Source organism: Carassius carassius, chromosome 10 (assembly GCF_963082965.1).
Source record: "Carassius carassius chromosome 10, fCarCar2.1, whole genome shotgun sequence".
Taxonomy (NCBI): domain Eukaryota; kingdom Metazoa; phylum Chordata; class Actinopteri; order Cypriniformes; family Cyprinidae; genus Carassius; species Carassius carassius.
This window is the reverse complement of record NC_081764.1, coordinates 33712877-33736818: the sequence shown is the minus strand read 5'-3', so window position 1 is coordinate 33736818 and position 23942 is coordinate 33712877. Positions and strand designations below refer to the sequence as shown.

At 36.0% G+C, this 23942-nt stretch overlaps 2 protein-coding genes across 2 annotated transcripts; both read right to left on the bottom strand.

Moving 5' to 3' along the window:
• Positions 1-951: 951 nt before the first annotated feature.
• LOC132151447 (protein-glutamine gamma-glutamyltransferase 5-like) lies at positions 952-12062 on the bottom strand. The gene is made up of 16 exons (XM_059559543.1): positions 12056-12062; positions 11376-11555; positions 10263-10505; positions 9459-9577; positions 9247-9375; positions 8987-9164; positions 5395-5530; positions 4926-5029; positions 4500-4739; positions 4388-4414; positions 4159-4197; positions 3897-3935; positions 3589-3795; positions 2514-2677; positions 2153-2289; positions 952-1257 (listed from the first exon to the last, which is right to left on the bottom strand). The coding sequence occupies exons 1-16, from the start codon at positions 12060-12062 to the stop codon at positions 1107-1109; spliced, it is 2100 nt and encodes a 699-aa protein (XP_059415526.1). The 3' UTR covers positions 952-1106.
• Positions 12063-16446: 4384 nt separating this feature from the next.
• LOC132151388 (peroxisomal membrane protein 4-like) lies at positions 16447-20110 on the bottom strand. The gene is made up of 4 exons (XM_059559502.1): positions 19956-20110; positions 19601-19663; positions 19047-19245; positions 16447-17044 (listed from the first exon to the last, which is right to left on the bottom strand). Exons 1-4 carry the CDS (start codon positions 20066-20068, stop codon positions 16784-16786), a joined length of 636 nt encoding a protein of 211 aa, XP_059415485.1. The 5' UTR covers positions 20069-20110; the 3' UTR covers positions 16447-16783.
• Between the last annotated feature and the right edge of the window lie 3832 nt (positions 20111-23942).

Here is a 23942-nt window from a genome sequence, read left to right as displayed (position 1 = left end):
CATATTACCCCAATTTTACAGTCTCTGCACTGGCTACCTATTAAGTTCCGTATCAGTTACAAATTATCATTACTTACCTATAAGGCCCTTAATGGTTTAGCTCCTGCGCACCTAACTAGCCTTCTACCACGCTACAATCCATCACGCTCCCTAAGGTCACAAAACGCTTCACATTTGGCTCCCAAACTCTGGAATAGCCTTCCTGATCATGTTTGGGGTTCAGACATACTCTGCCTGTTTAAATATAGATTAAAAACACATCTCTTTCACCAAGCATTTGAAAAATGCATCTCATAATTTGTGACTGCAGTTGTATCTGATCAAATGTGCATTTTTATTCTTTAGCTTGGGTTAAACCAATTTATTTTTACTTTGTTGGAACAGCAGCTATGCTAATGATGCCTCTATTTGTTTCTATGTTTTGCCACAGGATTTACATCCTGTGGTAACTAGAATTACACAAGCTCCAGTCTGGATCCAGAACACCTGAGAAGAGATGATGCTGACCCCTCAGAGGACCCCAGATGATGCTAACCCTGAATCAACAAACAGAACTAACAAATATTGTTACTTACTATGCAATCACAGAATTGCTGTTATTAGTGTTCATCATCTGGTATACATTTTTTTGAAAATTCCTGTCATATGCACACAAACTGACAGTCACCACTTATAAGCTAATACTAAATATTGTAGAAATTTACTTTTCTGTAAAGTTGCTTTGCAATGATTTGTATCGTAAAAAGCGCTATACAAATAAACCTGAATTTGGGCAGGAACTTGTCAGCATTTTCTATATTTGTAATTTATCCTTTTCAACATGTTTCACTCAGTGACAGTGTCTGCTGTGAATGACTACACTAGTCTGCCCTCTGCTGGAAAATGCATGTGAACAGATCACAAACAGTACAATGCATGTTAAGAAATACTTTATTTTCAGGATTGTGCCTAAATAATATTGAATACACAATTCAGAGGTTAATCAAGTCAAAAATATTTTTTTATAGTGACATTAAAATAATAATTTAAAAGCAATAATTTCTAAATGCGTCTCAACCACAAGTGTGGCATTTCAAGTACACAATCATGTCTAGAGATGCTTCACTCTAAGATGCTTGAACATTGATGGTCTTGAATCCGTGGAGGACGGTGGGTGGATTTGTCAGCACTAAACTAGCCGAAAGCATCTTGGAACCTGCCATCCTGGGAGTGAAATTTACGGGCCTCTTCATGGTTTCTCGAGGCTGGATCGTAATCCTGAAATATAAGGAACAGGACATTTAGAGCAAAAACAGAAAAGCATCACTATTACCGCTGCTCATATTTAGGGTTAGTGATTTTTTTTTTTAAGTGTGTATAATGATGCAAATCTGGAGGGTTAACACAAAAAATGAACTGTGACATCATATGGTTACAGAAATGCTTCAGAAATGCTGACTAACAAGTGTGTAGTGACTTTAGCATTGAAAATGATGTCTAAGATAATAATGCCAAAACTCTCAGAAACACCACTTTTTAAAACTGTATGTTTCAGACTCACTCATCATGTATGTGAACTAAATTTATCGTGACAAGCACAGTTTCTTCCAGAAGACCACTGTTACTACTGTAAAATCTAAATAATTGTATATGGGATCTATTTTAAAACAGAGTAAGATTTGTTCTGTTATTTTGTTAATTACTTTTTTAATGACAGTGAGGTATAATGTGGCTGAATTGTTCTATAAATCTCTAGTCACGATGGCCTTTTCTTTGCTATAGAATAATGGTTACCATTGTAAATTCTGAAAGGGTTTTGCACATGTCAGCCCGACTTGGGAAACTTAAAATAACTGTTATTGTCACAATAAAAATACTGTGTTTAATTTTTTTGGATGTTAAAATACTTTCTCTTATACAAGCTAATGATGCAGATACATTTGAAAGTTGATTCTTTTGGAAACTGTAACACTGTGACCCTTTCTAAACATTCTGTTTATTTGAGCATTCCAACCAGCCTGACACATTGTAACAACCAATGGTGTGCATTTGGAGGCGGGGCTATCTAACCAATGGCAGAAAGAGGGAGTGTTTGGGAAAACCTGTTCGGAAACAGTTGATTTGAGTGAATTAATTAGTTTGATGCTCAGAAAAGAGCTTTAAAACTACGCACGTCATTTGAGCCTTCTCTTCCAAGAGTCCTGAACCGGATACACTCAGTTCGCCGCTCACTGCAGCATTGAACGGGTTTGTGAAGGTCACCGTGGCAACTTGTGGTGTGTTAATGATGACCGAGAACTCATTTTGAATCTGGAAGAAAACACAAATAGCTTTGTTTGTTTAGTTTTTTTTACTTGTGAATTAAGTTCTGCAAAAAAAAAAAAACTTATGTGTAATGCATTCTAAAGGTATTTATAATGTCTATACACACACACACACACACACATGTTGTTTCTTACAGAGGGGGTTAAGGGTAGAGGAGGTCGTGTTTCTTTTAAAGCTTGTCTTAATGTCCATGTTGGGTCACTATATACCTGTACATTGAGGGCAGGGCTGCGGATGTTGAACTCTTCTGATGCCAGCACTCTCTCCTGAGACTCCACATCCTCTATAACCACTGCCAGGTTAACCATAAAATCCTCCGCAGCCTCCTTCAGCATGTAGTCCTTGAAGGAGATCTCATGTTTTATAGTCAGAGCTGGTGGAGTACAAGAAACAGGATTCAGTCTCATGACCTCGCAATTCCTAATGAATCAGTTCACCATGTTTTTGTCATATGGTGTGCATTCCATGATAAATATTTCACAGTCCTATGCTACATCTTGGTCACGTGATGAGAGATGTAATAATGCACACCGAGCAGGTTGAAAATTGATTAAAAAAAAAAGAAAAATATAAATTAAATATGTGGGTTAAGATGTTAAACTATTTGTGATACAAATGGGTGTGGGAGTTTATACGAATGCATCTCTGAGTGGAACTAAGTGTTTTTTTTTCATCTTGCCTCTATATAATGCATTTATTAAAGTATTTTATTTTATAAGACACTGCAAAGAAAACGCTGTATCACTGCTGTTCTGTAAGCACCACCTGCTGTCAGAGAGTGAATCTGCGTCTCATTCAGAGCTTCTGCTGTTTCTGTTTAATGCAGATGTTTTATAGTTACATAAAGCTAAAGTCAGACCATTCTGTTGTTTTCAAGATGATAAAATCTCATTTAAATCAAAGACTGCTCATGCTGTATGTAGGCAGCATCTTTGATTGGATAGTGATTAAAATGTTGTGGTTGCCTTTAAATTTCTAACAGGACACCTTTTCGCTTATAATTTGTCTTAAATCTCATTTTGTTAAAAAAAATTTATCGGGGAAATCAGTATCATGAATCATATCGTATCACACAAACAAATGTTTTGTTACCTTATACGGCTTTATTTATTTAATTAATTTTTACAGGAAAATACGTTTCTTAAAAAGCCAACATTATTTAAATAATTGTGATAAGATTGTGGAACAAATTGTAATATTTATACCACTTTATTTTTTTTTATTTTTTTTTTTTTTGGTTCTAAGTACATTTTAAACTCATTTTGCAGGTTGCAAGACTCTTACTTTCTTTCGGGCCGATCTTCACGTCGTCATGAGCCTCCCAGAAGGTTCCAGTGGGATTGCGGTTGTACTCCTTGTTCTGAGCGTTCACGTGTTTTTTCAGCAGTTTTGGAGCGGCCGCATTGTTAGTGATTATGACATTGAAAGAAATGTTTTCTCCGACTACAGGGGCTTTCAGAAGCTGCAGAGAAACTGCAGTGCCCTTAGAAGCTGCATGAAAATATATGTTAGATCACTGCTTTCATTTATATGACTCAAACAAACAAGGAGCGGTGTTTATTGGGAGGGGAAAACCAAATGCTAGAACTCACCTTCACTTTCCATGCCTCGTATAGAGTAAGATCCGGCAACTTAGATGAATAACAAAATAATATTTAAAAGAAAATATTAAAAGGACATTTACATAAAAATATTTTCAAAATTTATTTAGATCAAGAAACCTTTAAAAAATCTTGAATTGATCAAGAAACCTTTAAAAAATATATATGTTTTAAGTAAAACAAAGATTGTAGTGTTTTACCAAAAATTTAAAATTGTGTCAGTGTAATCCTTCACCAAAATGTTTTAACTTACATCCACTTTCTTCATCTCGAAGAGGTTGTCTTATGCGACCTTAATTGAACAACAAAAAAATGTTGCAAAGAAAATCATAAAAAAAATATTTACAAAACAATATTCTCAAAATCGATTTTAAAATCGAACATTTTTCATTGTCTTTAGTAAAAAATTATTGGTGATACTGATACTAGTCAACTGAATTACACACTTCAGCTTTAGACATTCTAAAGTTAAAATGACTTACCAGCATCTGCACTAGATGGGAGTTTATCTAAATGTGAAAGAAAGAGATTTTTGAATTAAACTAACAGTATTTTAACGGTATGCTTCTCTTTCTCTCTCACTCTTTCTCTTACCCTTCTCAGTTTTGTATTCAGACGTGATGTCCTGCATAAGCATGGATCCTGGACGTTTTGTGGCGATCAGGGCTCCAACTCTTTTTTTATCAATGCTGGTTGATAATATCTTCCTGTCTTTGATGATTATTGTACGCACATCGGCATTCACTTCTGCGTAAACGAATGGCACATCGTATTGAGCATCCACCTTCTGCTGATAAATGGCTTTAACAGCAGCAGGACCACAGCGGAAAATTCCTGTGACAGAATATTAATGTTTAAACAACAACATCAAAAAATAGCATGCTATGTAGACAGCTCACTAGGTTTTAGAACAAAGCCCACAACACCAGTACTAACCAACATAAACCCGCCTATATGAAACTGGTCTTTCAGCAAGTTTCTACATGTGTTAGCCTTGTAAACATCTCTGTAATGACAGACCTGCGCTCCTCTCTTGTGGCGTGGCGTCAAGAACCTGCCATCCGTCATAACCTTGACCCAGATCAGGCCTCTTCATCCAACTCTCCACCCAAACATGGAAGTTCCTGAGAAAAGGCCAACCACTTTTCAGTGTTCTGATGGATTAAACATCAGTTAATTATTCCTTTCCACAGCAATCATTTAGGTTTATCTGTATTCTGTAGTGTAGAGATGGTGAAGATACTTTTACTGAAGTATGAGGAAAAACATTTAAGGACTACAGGAAAAGAACATTTTACAGTTCATACACATAGAAAAGAGTTATTTCAAATTGTAATAATATTTCACTGTTAGTTGATGAAATAAATGCAGCATTGGTGACTATAAGAGGCTTCTTTCAAAAACATGAACAATCTTACCAATGCCAAACTTTTGAACAGTAATGTATGTCTTAGGACTATAACTACAGATACTTTGTAGCATAACTCACCAGATGCTATCGTTGCTCATAGACAGCTTTTTTCCCATCTCATTGTAATATTCCTCGATCACCATATTCCCGTCTGAGTCGTGAGCGGAGTTGAAGTTGGTGATGACTCGAGTCGGAATGCCAAGGGCTCTCATTACTACACATTTGTCACACAAACAAACACATTTGTTCCCTTTCAGTCGGACACTCTGACGTCACGTCGGTGACCGACGAAATTGGGATATCGCTTCAATAGACCAATCTACTTCGAGAGTATACCAAACGAGCCAATGCACACTGGCATGCAATTATTGCATCCAGCGATGGATCATCCAGAGACGACGGATCGTCCTTATAAGGATGCGGTTTCATCCGTGCGTTTCTGGGTGCGGTCGTTACCTGGCAATGGATGATAGTCACGATCGCTGCCTCACGTGTCTGCGGGAAGATGACCGTCTCGGAGCAGCGAACCAGGCTCTGCTACTTTCAGGGGGTCGGAGTCCAGCTGCCGTGATCTGGGGCTCGATCTGGTGGCCGACAGACGTGAACCACTTCCGGCAGTAGTGCTGGTGGTTTGAGAATTACCGTGGTGGCAAACCCCGCAGGGAACCAACCCTCTGGGGACCATCACTCATCTTGCATCTCCGATCCAGTGGAGCAACCCACAGAACGCGCTCTTGTTCCCCTCAGAGAGCAAGGTGTTTGCATTCTCAACTATCTAGATGATTGGCTGACACTATCACAATCTTAGGATCAGTTGAGCAGGCACAGGGACCTGGTGCTCCGGCACCTCAGCCTGTTGGGACTTCGGGTCAACTGGGAAAGACCAAACTCTCACCGATGCAGAGGATCTCTTTTCTCGCTATGGAGTCAGATTCGGTCAAACAGACAGCGTGCATCACAGAGGTGCACGGTTGGTGCTAGCCTCCTTAAATACGTTCAAGGGCAGACCAGCTGTCCCACTAAGAAAAAATTTCAGAGTGGTTCAGAAAAAAGTCCCGAGGTGGGTGTGGAAGTGCGGCACTCACCGGGTCCAAGTTACACCGGCCTGTCACCAAACCCTCACCCCGTGGTCAGATCTTACATTCCTCTGGGCAGGGGTGCCAATAGAACAGATCTCCAGGCATGCTGTTGTTTACACGGATACCTCTACCACAGGCTGGGGGGCCACCTACAACGGGCATGCAGTCTCAGGGGTTTGGACGGGCCCGCAGCTGCATTAGCACATTAATTGCCTAGAGTTGTAAGCAGTGCGCCTTGCCTTGAACCATCTCAAAGGAAAACACAGCGACTGTGGCATGCTTACGACAAGGAGTTCTGTGCTCCCGTCGCAACTTGCCCACCACCTCCTCATTTGGAGTCAGAATGTTCTGAGGTCACTTTGTGCTGTTCACATTCCGGGACTGCTCAGTCTCGAGCAATGCTCCCGGGAGAATGGCAACTCCATCCCCTGACAGTCCAGTTGATTTTGAGACTGTTCGGAGCCGCTTAGGTAGACCTGTTTGCTTCTCCAAAGACCTCTCACTGCCATACTTGGCACGGATGCACTGGCACACAGCTGGCCCCAGGGCCTATGCAATTATGCATAGTGGCGCTGTATTGGTCCACTCTGACCTGGTTTCCCGCACTAGTGCTCCTTGTTACAGCCCCTCCTTGGTTGATTCCTTTGAGGAAGGATCCACTGGCACCGTTTGGCACCTGCATCCAGACCTTTTTGAAACTCCATGTCTGGTCCCTGGACGGGACGCGGAGGTTCTAGGTGACTTACCTCAGGAGGTAGTGAACACCATCACTTCGCCAAGAGCACCGTCTACGAGACACACATATGCCTTCAAGTGAAACCTGCTTGTCAAGTGGTGTTCTTCTCGCCGAGAAGACCCCCGAAGATGCCCGATTGCAGTCCTGCTTTCCTTTCTGCAGCAAGGTCTGGAGTGAAGGATGTCTACCTTCACCCTCAAAGTCCAGGTTGTCGCTATTGCTGCGTACCATGACACCATGAATGGGAAGTCTTTAGGTAAGCATGACCTTGTCATCAGATTCCTTAGAGGGGTCAGGAGGTTAAATCCTTCCCGGCCCCCCTCTATACCCTCTCTGGACCTGACTCTAGTGTTAAAATCAATACAACAGGGCCCATTTGAGCCTTTGCATTCAGTTGAGCAGAAGTTTTTTTCATTGAAGACCCTGCTCCTGCTTGCACTGGCCTCCATCAAGAGGGTAGGGGACCTGCATGTATTTTCGGTCAACGATTTATGCTTAGAGTTTGAGCCGGCTGACTCCCAAGTAATCCTGAGGCCCCGGCCCAGCTACGTGCCCAATGTTCCCACTACACCCTTCAATGACCAAGTGGTGAACCTGCAAGTGCTGCCCCAGCCCTGGCTTTGCTCTGTCCCGTCCGAGCATTGAAATGCTACGTAGACCAGACACAAAGCTCCAGGACCACAGACCAGCTCTTTGTCTGTTACAGAGGCCAGCAGAAGGGGAATTCCGTCTCTAAGCAGAGGATGGCCCACTGGATTATTGACGCCATAATTCTGGCTTATCAGGAACAGGGTGTGCCTTGCCCATTCAGGATGCGAGCTCACTCAACTAGAGGTGTTGCATCCTCCTGGGCACTGGTGCATGGCACCTCTCTGACAGATATTTGTAGAGCTCCGGGCTGGGTAACCCCTAACACGTTCGCTAGGTTCTATAGCCTTCGTGTAGAGCCAGTATCCTCCTGTGTTCTCACCTCAAACGAGTAGTGGCACTGATTGTTGGCTTGCTAAAACTGCTCCAGAGTGTCCGTACTATAGACCCTGTTGAGATCCTCCATCCCCTAGGCAGCTGGACTGGAATGTCTGGCGCAAGGCCTTCATGAGACCACCGGGTCTCCAGCTCGGCTCCTCAGTGAAAAGCTGTTATACCTTGCATCTGCTGCCTAATTATACTCACGCTTTGATCAGCGGCAGCTGGATGCAATAATTGCATGCCAGTGTGCATTGGTTCATTTAGATTACACTCGAAGTAGATTGGTCTATCGAAGCAATATCCCAATTTCGTCGGTCACCGAAGTGACATCTCCATCACTAATTAAATTACCAATGAATCATTAAAGCAGCAATTCACAGAATAATTAAATAATATGCTCTTTCAACCAACTGTTTTATTTCCATTTTTTAATTTGTATTATTATTTTTTATTTTTATTTTATTATTATTATTTTTAAATTGTGTTTAAATTATCTTGTTATGATTGGACTGAATACCTTCCAGCCCTGTTTTATTTGTGTGTACGTGCTCTGCTTGTTAAGCACTTTGGTCAACATTCTTGTTGTTTTAATTGTGCTATGTACATAAATTTGACCTTGATCTTGACCTTTTAAAAGATTTTTGAGTAACACTTTAAAGCTCATATGCTAAAATTCAAAAATGTGGGGTCAGTAAGTCTCTTCTGTTCACTAAATATGCATTCAATTAATCTAAAAATACTGTACAATCAGTAATATTGTGAAATATCATTAGAATGTAAAATATCTGCTTTCTATGTGAATATATGTTAAAATTTTATTTTATTTCTGTGATCAAAGCTAAATTTTCAGCATCATTACACCAGTAATTATTGATATGTGTCCCACCTGTACACATGACAGCAGCAAACACCCAGCACTGTCCGTATTTCACAGCCCTGAATTGTGTTTCTGCCCACTTCCTGAGAATATCTGCGCTGCCGGACCACTGTGAAGGGTTGATGCCCCCACTGTAGTCACCTGACCAGTTTCCCATTAACACCCCTTTATCATCATTAGAGTTCACCTGTTTAGAAAGACAGAGAGACTATATTAATGCATGAAGAGAGAGAGAGTGCAGAGAGGAGAGAACGAGAGCAGATCCTCACCATCGCTGAGATCACACGGCCGATGTACACCGGACTGCTGCGGTTCTGCAGATCTGTTCTCATGTCCGCTTGATATTGAGGACTCAACTGCAGCAATTTCATACAGATGTCCAGTATCCCTTTTTCATTCTGAAAACACATTAATGCATCACAAGAGTTAATGTGAAGTCATGTTCAATGCTGTGCTGTCAGTCAGTGATCAAACATCTCACCTGATCGAACGACCAGGGTCTGGAGACCATGTTACCAGGGCTGCCTTTAAACAGCAGGCCAATATCACTCCTGACATATTCATTCCTCAGATCCTCCGCCTGCAGGAACACCGAATCAGCTGCAGAAAAAAACACAATTTGTTTTATAGGTGATCTGCGTGTAATTACATTAAATGAAAGCAGTAAGCGACAAAAAGCTGTGCATTACTGTGATTTTAGAGGTGTTTAAAACGGCATCAAAAGCAAAGCAATTAAAGACACTGACTACTTTTTTTTCACCAAGGATGCATTAAACTAATCAAAAGCTGAAGTAAAGAAGTGTATTATTCAAATAAATGCTGTTCTTTTGAACATTCAATCCATCAGAGAAGGCAAAAAAAAATTTATCTAGATTTACACAACAATATGAAGCAGCACAACTGTTTTAAACATAAGAATCATTACTAACAATTAAGTACCAATTATAATTGAGAATAATTAAGCAGCAAATCAGCATATTAGAATGATTTCTGAAGGATCATGTGACAGGTAGTAAACACTAGGCATTATTCTCAAATGTAAGTATTCCATTGTAAATCTGAACATAAGATTATGCATTTTGCTTATTTGAGTCCTACAAATGTTTTTTCTCAAGTCATGTCTCTTGTTGGGAAGAGGTGTGTGCTTCATTTACTTTCCAAAGCGATCAGACTTTATGTGATTTGGACTAGCAAGCAACCACATACCAGCATACTAAAAGTCACTCTTATTTTTAGCCTGCTTTCAAGGCATTCAGTTGTGTACGGACTCATTGACAGCACTCACTTTGGCACCAGGGGTTGCAGAGGAGCGTGATCTGGCCGAGGGAGTGTGTTTTCACATTCAGACGGGCCTCGACCCTCAGCTGGAGTGTGTAGACGCCGACAGAAGCAGACGCAGGGCTGGACAGTGATACAGACAGCACACGGGGTCCAGTTGGGTTCAGTACACGCCTCTCCAGGAAGGCACTCCATTGAGTCAGAGAGGGCTGTCCGAACGAGGAGACCGGGACCTCCACAGACAGAGGACCTGCAGAGAGAAGAGAGGAGCGGCTGTCAGAATAGAGTACGAAAAGTAAAATACTATTCATTTTCCTCATAAAGAGATTGATTTTAGGCAACTTCACTTTTGAATGCATTTAGTTTATACCAGGGCTATAGTGAACTAACCATAAAAAAACTATTGCTATGTTGAATAAAATAAATGTTAACTTAATTAAAATAATAATAAATTTTTTTTTTTATTATTACAGCTAGTTGCTAAGGCAACATGTATAATTTTCGTTCAGTTTAAGTATTAAATAAACTCAAACCAATAAAAAAAAAGAAATGTATAGACTTATTAAAAAAAAAACTAATAAAAATTATAAACTCAACAAAATTACTAAAACTAAAGGGAAAACAGAAAATATAATATTTTTTAAATATTTTTTTATCTATAAAAATAAATATAATTCTAAAATTAAAAATATTTGGAAAAATTATAAAAAATTATAAAAATAAAATTATAGAATTAAATAAATAGATAGTGTTCCTGTAGCTCAACTGGTAGAGCATTGCGCTATCAAGCGCAAGGTTGGGGGTTCGATTCCCCGGGAACACATGATAGGTATAAATTGTTAGCCTGAATGCACTGTAAGTCGCTTTGGATAAAAGCGTCTGCTAAATGAATAAATTTAAAATAACACACAAACTACTTTTACATTATATTTGAATATACCTAAAATATGTTGTTTTTTACCTCTAAAATAATCATAGCCATCATCATTTTTATTCAAAATCTGATCTGACAAACTAATACTAATGAGTTTCATCATCGCAGAGGGAGGGGGATGTGAGATGCAGTTGCATTTTTAATTCACACCCACACACACACACACATGCAAGCACACAAACACACCTAGAGCAATTTGGAGGATCAGTTTTTCCTTCGCTGGATCGAATGGTCGTCCTTCATAGTTGATAGTCACTGTGAAGGCCTGTCCTCTCCGCAGAACCAGCGTGCTGGAGCTCAGACCGTCAGTCTTGTGCCGGATCTGGTTTTGAGCCTGTTGCAGATCAATAGATCGAACCTTGAACTCTGTGTGAAAATTAGCAAGTGTTATTATTTCTCAAAAAAAATTTGGATAAATAAATAATATGAAGTTGCAAATGACTAAATATAAAAAGTAGAAACTGATTTTTATTATCAATGTAATAAATATTAATATAAAATATACTTATTTTATATATTTATAATTATTTTAATAAAAATATAATAATTTTAATAGAATTTAGAACAAACTATTTTCTAAATCATCTGAAAAGCCGTTTTATAAGCAAACAAACAACTTAATTGTACAACTAGAAATGTTTAAGCATTTAAAATAGCAGTTAATGATTAACTATTATAAATCATTTTGTTAATAGCTTAGTAAAATTATCTGAAATCTAAAAAGATTACATGCAATAGAAAAGATTAATGCAATAAATTATTTAAATAGCAAAATAACACAACTACTATATTTTTTGTAAAAGGTTTAACAAAATGCCTTACTAGTAAACCAGTAAATATGATAATAATAAAAACATGAAGCTTACGGTCCATGATGTGCTGCTGTGTTGTGGTTTGCTGTTTGATTCAGATTCTTCGTTTATTGTGCTTTTATACAGTATCCACCTCCCCTCCCTTCCCACTAAAGCTGCTAGACCACATTCAAATGAAGTTAAAGCATGTCAAATGTTACAACCACAACCAACACCTCAAATCACACATGAATGCTATCTATTCAAATGTACTGTATTTATTGAATATGTATTAAAAAAAAGAATTATATTTCTGTGACAAAACATAAAAAAATTATTTATATTCATAAAATAAACTTAAAAAATTATTTTGGTAATCACCAATACTGTTAGTTTAAGTGTGTGTATACTGTATATATACTGTACAGTATATATAATGTACTGGTAATTTATTTATGAGAATTATGTAATTATGTTAAATTATGCAATTACGTAATCCAGATTACATATATTTTCAATTACAATTGATATACTTTATACGGTGTATACGCACACACACACACACACACACACACACACACACACGCACATATAAATACATATACATACATTACATACAATTTATTTTTTAGTTTTGTTTTTGCATTACAGTTTGACAACTGTGGAATGATTCTAATCTTAATTGTTCTATATATATATATATATATATATATATATATATATATATATATATATATAAAGGCATAATTTCCTTTAAGCAAAAGTAATGTGACTAATGCAATGCAGTATTTCTTTTCAGCTTTTCCAGAGTAAAATACGAGATTCTCTTTACAGGTTTCGTGCAATTCCCGCTCACAGATGACTAATAATATAACTGATAATTTCCTTGTTTTCTAAGTGTGTAATTAACCTGCATTTAACGAAGGCTAAATAATCTGGAATTACAAAAAAACAATGTCATGATGATCTATCTATCTATTCAAATCTGTATTAATTGTCCGTAATTGGACATCTGAATATGTATAAAACAAGAATTATATTTTAGCAATAAAAACACTCCTGTGTCAAAACATAAAAAATTATTTATGTTCATAAAATAAACAGTTTAAATATTTTATGGAAACTGTGGCACAAACGACACACACACACACACACACACACACACGTGTGTATACTGTATATATGCAGTATATATTATGTAATTTACTGATGAGAATTTTAAAATGTAATATAATGTAATTCCAAGTTTTGGAATTATGTAATCCAGATTACATGTATTTTGAATTACAATTTAGCTACTATATACAGTGTATATGCACACACACACACACACACACACACACATATATATATACAGTACAGACATAAAGTTTGGAAACATTACTATTTTTTATGTTTTTGAAAGAAGTTTCTTCTGCTCATCAAGCCTGCATTTATTTGATCAAAAATACAGAAAAAAATGTAATATTGTGATATATTATTACAATTTAAAATAATTGTTTTTACATTTATTATACTTTAAATGATCATTTATTTCTGTGATTCAAAGCTGAATTTTTAGGATCATTATCACATGATCCTTTAGAAATCATTCTAATATGATGATTCATTATCAAAGTTGGAAACAGTTCTGCTGCTTAATATTTTTTCAGAACATGTGATACTTTTTTAGGATACTTTGATGAATAAAAAGTAAAAATAAAAAATAAAATAAAAAAGAAGCTATGTTTTTAAAATATAATATTTTGTAATAACAATATACACTACTGGTCAGTAATTTTTTTTTCTTTCTTTTTTTTTTTATAAAATCAATACTTTTATTCAGCAAGGATGTGTTAAATTGATAAAAAGTGATAGTAAAGAAAATATATTATTAGAAAATATATTATTAGAATTTGTTTATTTTTATTTTGAATAAATGCAGTTCTTTTTAACCTTTTCTTCATCAAATATATTAGACAGCAGAACTGTTTCCAACACTCATAATAAATCAGAATATTAGAATGATTTCTAAACGATCATGTGATAGACTGGATGTTACATGTGACACTGAAGGCTGGAGGAATGATGCTGAAAATTCACAGGAATAAATTATTTTTTTAAAGTATATTCAAATAGAAAACTATTATTTTAAGTTGTAATAATATTTCACAATATTACTGTTTTAATCAAATAAATGCAGGCTTGATGAGCAGAAGAAACTTCTTTCAAAAACATTAAAAATAGTAATGTTTCCAAACATTTTGTCTGTACTGTATATGTACACACACATACAATTACATTTTTTAGTTTTGTTTTTGCATTACAGTTTGACAATTGTGGAATGGTTCTAAAAAATAAAAAAATTAAAAAAGCATAATTTCCTTTAAGCAAAAGTAATGTGACTAATGCAATGCAGTATTGCTTTTCAGCTTTTCCAGAGTAAAATACGAGATTCTCTTTACAGGTTTCGTGCAATTCCCGTTCACAGATGACTAATAATATAACTGATAATTTCCTTGTTTTCTAAGTGCGTAATTAACCTGCATTTAACGAAGGCTAAATAATCTGGAATTACAAAACACAATGTCATGATGCACACTCACGGAAAGGGCTTGAGATCACACACCCTCACACACACCAGTGAGAGTGAATATTAGATAAATCATCAGCGTGCAGAAGGTGTGGTGCTGTCAGACTCCTAGTTTCAGATCACTCCTTTACTCTCCCTATTTTTCTGAAGAGATTTAATCATGATACTCTCATTCAGTAGCGGGGTTGCAAAATACTGTATTTGACATATGACAGCATCTGCATGTATTAGGAAAAACATTAGCGGGATTTCACAAGTCATGAGGAAACAAAGACTTGTCTGTCAGAAACTTATGAAAACGTTTTTGAAGTTGTTTGTGCAGTAGATGTCTGCATGAATAAATTATAAACATGCATTTATATTAATAGTGGTCTGAAGATGTTTTTATTAATCAAACGTGTGGTTTGGTTTCAAATCCCAATTTTCATTCTGCACACAAACATTTAAGCGATTCAGTCTTATTTACAAAACAAATCGTTCTGGATGATAAATTGCATTTGCAAGAATTTACAATATTTTTTAAGACTCAGTTTATAGGCTGTACAAGGAAATAATCGAAGTTATTAATCCAAACACTGTTACTAGTTAGGCCCTTCCCAATAAAAACACACCTTTGGTGCAGGTTTCTGAAATGACTCATTCTTCACAAAGCCCTTAAACAAAGCCAATAATGAAGATATCTCATGATCAATGATAAGAACTGAAGTAGATCATAAAGGCCTTGTTAAACACAGTCCTATAGTGTACTAAAGCACTCTTACTCTTGACAGAATAAAATCACGCCAAAAGAGTCTGGTGCTTTACAAAGGAAACAAACAAGTCTTAATATCAAGTGTTTTGGGGAATATGTAGGGTGTCTTTACTGCCTTATGGTTTGAAATAAATAAGGGAACAATAAATTAATCAACAAAGCATTGCTTCTAGATATAACTGTACGCATTATAAGCATTATGAGAAGTATTTGCTTTCATTGCTTATTGACTTAAAATTCAATGGACTAGACTTTTTTATATATAAAAAAAGCTAATATACATTTAAGATCACAATGTAACTGGTAGCCACTAAATGTTACTTAACAGGAAGATACACTGTTTCTTAATTTTGTTTACAAGTATTTCTAAAGCTAAGTACTTTTAATTAAGTAAAATTTTCACTCAGTACTTCCCTACAGTTTCAATATTTTCTATGTACACCATTTTTACATAGACATGACTAAATTTCACAGTCAAGTGACGCAGGCTAATGTGCGCATATGTGAATCTATGCAGAATACAAATATTTCAAACATTACTAATGACTCACCCAAACATTCTGGTTCTGTATTTAATCAATTAATACATACATTCTTACATCAAATCCACACTAACACAACACATTACTATTGAATATAATGGCAGAAAATGATTTTTGTATTTCAACATACTGTTGATCATATTGGCCCATGCATTTTGATTAATAAAACTTTTGCAATTAGCAAAAGTATAAAATATTTGAAGTTTCTATCCAATTTAGCAATGCTGCTGTGAGAATCAGGAATAGACTATTGACCCACATGACAATAATTAAATGTAATAAGGCATTAATCAACAGTATAGATTATGACAATCATTTTGTTTTAAGATTGTGATTTTAATTTACTTTATAATGTAATATGCCAAAATAAGTGCTGTTTAACAAAACAGTAGTGAGATCTGCATCCATTAACATACACTACAGACATCGGTGCACACAAAAACACCAGCGACTGACTGCAGGACCTCCCCGAAATCATGCCCAGGTCATATTTCACCACAATACAGCAAAAGAACAAGAAAAAAACAGGGAATTTAAATTGCACATAAAAAATTAAGTTTCGACAGATTTACGATTCTCATTAGCATGACGCAACTCATCACTTAGAGAAACTAACCAGCATGGTCCTAAAATTAAACATTTTCCTTATACTAAATGTAATGCTCCAAGCAAAATACTTGCTTTAGGATGAAATGTGGCCTGAAATAGTTTTTGAGAGAATTTAAATGAGTTTGTAAGTTTAACAAAGTTATCATGACGTGTAAATCTCATTTAAAGCGTAGCGAACATAATCTAGACAATGTGCAGAGAAGTCATTCAGCGCAGCCTGTGACATGTGAGCAGCACAGTTTAGAGAACGGTCAATGTTATATAGCTCTGTGAAACGTTCGATTCCTAGATTCTATGGTTTAATGCAAGAGCTCAGACTCGTCAGTATCTCATTTGGTTTTTGGTTTGTTATAGATGAGAAAGTCTGAAATGTCATGCCACGTGTTGCTGTCGTGGTAGAGGTAGTTCATGGAGGACTGGAGCGAGGGCTGAAGCGTGTGAGGATGATACTCAAACAACCAGAGCACGATTCCCCACACCAGAGCGCCAAACAGCGGGAACGGGTCTTTCCTGGGCTGCGGGACGAAGCCTTTCTCCACGGCCAGACGAGACAAAGCAAAGAGAATCCTGGACAGGAGATACATGTTGATCTGGGGGAACAAGCCAAAATTAATCAAATCAAATAAGACATTTGTATCCCTGGAGCACAAAAGCAGTCAGAATTCCCTGGGGTCTATTTGTAACAATAGCCAAAAATACATTGCATGGGTCAACATTATAGATTTTTCTTTTTATGCCAAAAATCTTTAGGATATTAAATAAAGATCATATTTTGTAAATATCCTACCGTAAATATATCAAAACTAAATTTTTGATTAGTAATATGCATTGCTAAGAAATCATTTGAACAACTTTATTATTATTATTAACTTTAAAGATGATTTTTGCAATATTTAGATTTTTTTGCACCCCTCAGATTCCTGGGCCCGTATTCATAAAGAATCTTAATGCAAAAAGTAGCTCCTAGAGACAAAATTCTAAGAAAATTCTTAGAAATGTGGGCGTTTACTCTTAAAATTAAAGAAAAAATCCAGAAAATTCAGAAAGCATCTTAACCCTTAAAAGAGGTCTTAAGCTCAAACTTTTTAGGAGCACAGACGAGGACTTTTAAGAGGCTTAAGAGTTTCTTTAGCAGAGGAGGAAAAATGGCAGAAAGATGAAGAGGCAGAAGAAATGTGTTGCAGACAATGGATGACAGTGAGTTAATAAGACGCTAGATTAGATCGTGCAGGGATCATGTTTGTGACTGATTTTATTAGAGACGTGCTAACATCTCCGACACAGCGCAGAAATGCCATAGCGCCAGAAATTAAAGTAATCACTACATTACGATATTTGGCAACTGGGAAAATGCAACAATGCAATAGTGATGATTTGGGTCTGACACAACCTTCTGTAAGCAGAGTGATCACACAAACAATTACAGCACTTTCAGAACATCTTATTGTGTCGCAGTTCATTTCGTTTCCACTGGACATTCCCACCATGCAGGCTCAAAAAACTGCATTTATGAATATAGCAGGCTTATAGGTGCGCACAAGCAGGGCGAATGAACCGTTAATAGTTTGTGCTATACGCTCCCATGTCTGCTTCTTGTCCCTTGCTGTGACACCCGGCCCGAATCTTCCTTTAAGAATGGCCTTGTGTTCATCCACTAACTGGGCTAACAGTAAACACTGTTCCTCTGTCCAGTTGGGCTTTCTCACCCTTCTTGGTTTTGATTCCATGTTTGATACATTAAAAACAACATTCAAACCGCCACTTAAATAGGACAGAAATCACTGACAAGGAATAGGCTAGAAGTTAGTAGAGACGAATCCATGCAAAGGTGCTTCAACTAAATACGGAATCTATCTATCTATCTATATCTATATGAAAAAATGCCTGATGTAATGTTGCTGGTTTATATAATCAAAATTCCGCAATTATTGTTCTTTTATCCCCACTAATGTAAACATCAAACCCTTGATTATTATTAATGTTGACAACAGTTGTGCTGCTTCATATTTCTCTGAATAACAAACATTACCATTCAGGCGTTTAGGAAAAGTATGATTCAAGGATGCAATAAATAGTTTAAAGTGAAAGTAAATACATTTATAATGCTAAAAAAAAGAATTATACTTCAAATAAAAGCTTTGAAAACTTTTTTGAAACTTTCTGTTCATTTGTGAATCCTGAAAAATAAAATGCTTCACGGTTTCCACAAAAACAGTTTTCAACATCGATAATAATCAGAAATATTTTTTGAGCAGCAAATCAGCATATTAGAATGATTTCTGAAGATCATGTGACACTGAAGACCTGAGGAATGATGCTAAAAAATACAGCTGCACGTCACACGAATAATAATAATTTTGAAGAAATAAATCCAGCCTTGGTGAGCAAAATAAATAAATAAATCATATATACAGTTGACAGTGCCCTCAAACATTATTAGAACACTTATAAATGCACTGTACGAATGTCTGTAGACAAATTATATAAAAGCAAGTGCAATTTATTTCAAAGAAATAATGTATTCAAATAAAACATTTCACTAAAATAAATTATTTAAATGATGAATCCGATAATGCATCGAGTTCCACTAACCTGGCTGTTGATGTTGTTATTTTCTCCAAACACCAGCCAGCCACCAACACAGGCAGCGAGGAACGAGTGCGTCTGCAGCGGTCTTCCCTGTAAACGCTGCTGGAGCGCCTGCAGACCTTTATACGTGAACACAAAGCAGGCCAGATTCCTGGAGTGAGTGTACGTGGCCTGAGCGATCGCCCTCAACTTCTCTCTCAGACTGAAGATCATGTGCAGAGACAAAGCAAAGGTTAGATTTGATTGATTATTGCCCGGACTTAACCCTAGTCCAGACTAAAATGCATGTTTGAGCCGTTGTAACTGAATATGCAAGTTGCAATGGAATATCTTAAAATATGCAAGTGCACTGATTTGTTTTTTTTGTTGCAGTTTTTTCTAATGCACATTTACAAAAAAAAAAAAAAGACTTAAATGCATTAATTTCACTACAGCTTCATGCTGGCTTAATCTAACCTTAATCTATCTGTTGCAAGTCATGGTATATCTGAATATTATAGAACTATTTCGACATTAAAGCGGGATGGAGTTATCTGAGAGGTCAAAGTTCACTTCACCTGCCACTTCTGAACAGAAACGTCATCACTAGGGCGTGAGGGGCACGGATTTTAGCCCCATACCTGAAAAAATACAAAATAAAGAAAAAATTGACTCTCTTTATATTAGCAGTATATAATTACAACTTTTCATTTATTTGAATATCTAGCTAGCAATATACAGACCTATTACTTGAAGTTGATTGATTATAACACTCATAACACTCTATATATCTATATAATTTCAAAACGCAAAATGCATTATAATTAAAATTGTTGCATGTTCAGAAGTAAACAATATTAGAATTACAACAGTGTCCTTGCATTAGTTACCAAACACGCATAAAAAGGCCGTTTAAAGGTCACTCAGACTCACACAGCTCCATTCCTGAAGCCTTTGACGACTGCCAGAGCAGATTTATATTTGTGTTGTTGCAGGAGATTGTTGAGTGTGTATAATAAAGTTTTGAAGAGATCTGAAGATGCCATGACTCTCCTTCTGGACGGACACCTCTCAGTGTAACACACGCGTAAACATTCCGGCTCAAAACACTTCCGCTTACGAAGACGCTTACATGAAACATCACAACTGAATTTTTATTTTTATTTTATTTTTTATTTTTTTATCTGTGTCTAGGTAAGATTACGGAAGTCTTAATACATAAAATCTGAGAAGGGGTTTATGAGGTTTTTTTTTTTCATTGAAGTAGGTCAGAGAGGGTCCATTACTAACGTTCAGCACGAGAGGGCGCTGCTGCAAGCTTTATATTTGTTTCCTCACACACTCAATTTAAACTTCATATTTCACCCCTTTTAACTTTAGGACCATTTTTTATGTTTGACGTGAATTGAAAGCATCATTTAACTATTTGCTATGTGAACTTAAAATGAAGTATTTTGTTAGCTGTTTGAATAAGTTTGAATCTATCTATCTATCTATCTATCTATCTATCTATCTATCTATCTATCTATCTATCTATCTATCTATCTATCTATCTATCTACATATGTTAACATAACATCCTTATGTATTCCCTTTTTATTAACTAATATCTTTTTTGTGCTAATAAGCAAAACTGAGTTTAGATAAACATAACTTTTGTGTTTAATGTTTAAAGGCAGAGCTGGAAGGTCTGTTTGAGCTTTTTTAAATGTACATTTCATTCACCCCGAGGCTTATTCTCATTTCACTTTTGGTGTGAAGGGGCTTTTACATTTGCAGAAAATATAACTGTTTTGTATTAAAACAAATAAACAAGCCCAGGCCAGATGAGAAAAAGTAACGCAAAAGTATTGTAACGCATTACTTTCCATAAAAAGTACTAAAGCAACACAATTATTTACTTTTTTGGGGAGAGACAGTAACACGATATAATGCATTACCAGTGCTAGGTATTGACTGATTGAATCACTTTGCTAAATTATTTAATTTAATTTGTAATTAAAATACTCGTAATCAGACTACAGTTATTTATTGATTACATTATTAAATATTATTCACACAATAGCAATAAATTATTCATATTTTATTTATCCTTTTTTCATTTTTTTACTCCCTGAGATTTAAAATAAATATCATATTTTTATATACCTAATTATTCATCTCTGACGCTGCTCAATGGTCACATGACACATGCAGGTAAACAAATAAAATATTTAGTTTTATTTGATTTTTTTTTTAGTTAAATGTTTGTTTTGATTTATCTTATTTTAAAACTATTTATTTTGATTTTACTTTTTTATGATTTATTTTATTATTGGCTTTTCATTAAACTCACAAACCCTTTAATGTAATGCAAATGTTTAATGCTAGTCATTTACAGTTTTTCTCGATTGGTTTGGCTCATTTCTTGAAACCGAGATGACATTCTCAAAACCATAAGGTCATTTGGCCAAACAGTCTTACAGTTCTGCTCAACATTATAGCTCACTAGCAAAATCAAATATCTTTCCCCAAACTCTTCTTCCATGCTTCAAAAGCAGATTCCTTTCCCATATAAAAGGTCAGTACAGTCAAAATAGCACAGATCCTTCTCAATTGCCTTGGCACATGTGCATTCATTTAGTGCTTTTGTCAAAATAACCTGGATGGTTTAGCACAACACCATGGATCCCCTGCAAAAGCTCATATCTCTCCCAAAACAGTTTATCCATGTGTCAAAACTAAATATCCTTCTCATATAAATAGTCAATGCCCCCAAAATGCATTATACCTTTGGCATTGTTTAAGCACTGCAAGTCAAAATGCTTAGACGTTTTGTCACTGAGGCACAGGTCTAGCAACAGAATACCACTATGAATAAAACTAAAAGATCTTACAGTAAAATCAGCCTCCAATAAACCACTCATACTCAAGGAAACTGTAAACATTTTTATTCGTACAAAGAAATGTTAACATTAGAGAACATACTGTGAAAAGAAAACATATACAGGATTCTGTAAATGTGAACAGTTATAAACACAAACAAAAAACAAAAAAAACTCTAGCCTACCATACTGTAAATAAAGTTTCAGAACTACAGTACAGTAATATTTTCAGTGGTCGCCATTGTCACCCTCTCTTTCCTGGCCACCATCCTCATCCTCCTGGCCATCGACGCGCTGCTCTCTGTCAGGCCATAAATTCTCATCCACATCGCAACGGATATTTTCTCTTGCGATGCAGCGAGGGAAGAAACGGCGTGAATGTCTCAACCATCCCCTACATTGATCCCCTGTGATGTCCTCACATGCAGCATCCATTGCATGCAGCAGGGCCCTCTGGTCTTGAGCCTGATGCTCATACACCCTCCACCTCCAAGCTGATTGATTGTCAAGTACTGTCATAAATTTATCAAATGTTCCAAGAAATTCTTTCATGGTATTATATCTTTGACTAATTTTGACAGTTGAACAGACAATTGTGCATATGATGACTTACACAATGAAACCATGCTGATATGTTTTGGAGAGAGTAACCATTTCACTGAAAAATCAACTAATCAGTTTAAATCAGCAAGATCTATTTATTTGGAAAATGTGCTAAATGTGGGCTCATTGTGCTAACTGTAGCTACTTGTACATAATCATTTGAAAAAAAGCACAGAGTCACTTGAGACATGTACTAAAGCATTTGCAATTTGATAAAACCAATGAAAAATGACATTCTGTTGTGAACAATTGCAAGGTGGTTTGGAGATTTGTCCATGTTATTTTGAGAATGTCATCTCGGTTTCAAGAAATGAGCCAAACCAATCGAGAAAAACTGTAATTCATTTTATCAAATATAATTAAAATCTTACGTGTTACTTACCTAACATGTTTACTAGTACTTACGCAAACGTTGTCCACACTACAAACAATACAAAACTATAATGCTATAATAAACAGAAAAGATGAATTCATTGTTTACCTGGGTCTCCAGTCTATGATTAGCTCACTTCAGCTCTTATCTGACCTTATTAAGCCTTTGGGTTTGAGTCACACCCTGGCAACAAATCTGTGTGTATATTATTATTATTATTATTATTATTATTATTATTATTATTATTATTATTATTATTATTATTATTTTAAGTGTACTACCTTAATATAATAAAAAAGACTGTATAAAGGCTTTAACCTATCGTTCGTTCTTTTGTCACGTAACATGACAGCATTGGATAGAGAAATTAATTTACAAACTTTCTTACAAATGGGTGCATAGTCATTATTATAATCATCATCATTAGCATCATTATAATTATTTATTCTTACAGTTTCTGGTCTCAAATTGTAGCTTTTTACTTCTTATAAATGTGTGAATTTCTGTCAGGATGGTTATTTCCATACACTGAATGTTGTAACAAAGGTAATAAAGAGTTGGTTATTATCATTATTAAGTCTCTTTTCGGCTCAGACTGCATTGACTGAAACCAGAGACAGGTGCATCTCAATGTTCATACTGTTCATCCAAAATAGTGTGTGAGATGAGAATAAGTGTGTCCCAAAGCATGGTAGCTATGTTGAAAAGAGTCCGAAAAGAGTCCGAAAAGTCCCCGGATGGTCTAGTATTTCAGGTCGATTTTTGAAGTGTGGATCCATGCACGCTCTAATGGCTAAAATTGACCACAATCCATTAGTCCAGAACTACAAAAATAAAATGCGTTATAAAAACTACAAACATGGCGGATGCGCATGATCGACGGATAGGTAGAGAGGGTTACAAAAAGGGGTTTGAGTTACTAATAATCAACATTTAATTTGGTCAAAAATATTTATTTATTGTTATCCATGTTATATTTCATCTGCAACAGCAAAGTGAGTTTGTAAAAACATCCATTTGGGCGTTAACTTTTAAAAACACCAGTTGTTAAAATCCCGAAAGAGTACGTACTTTAAGGGCG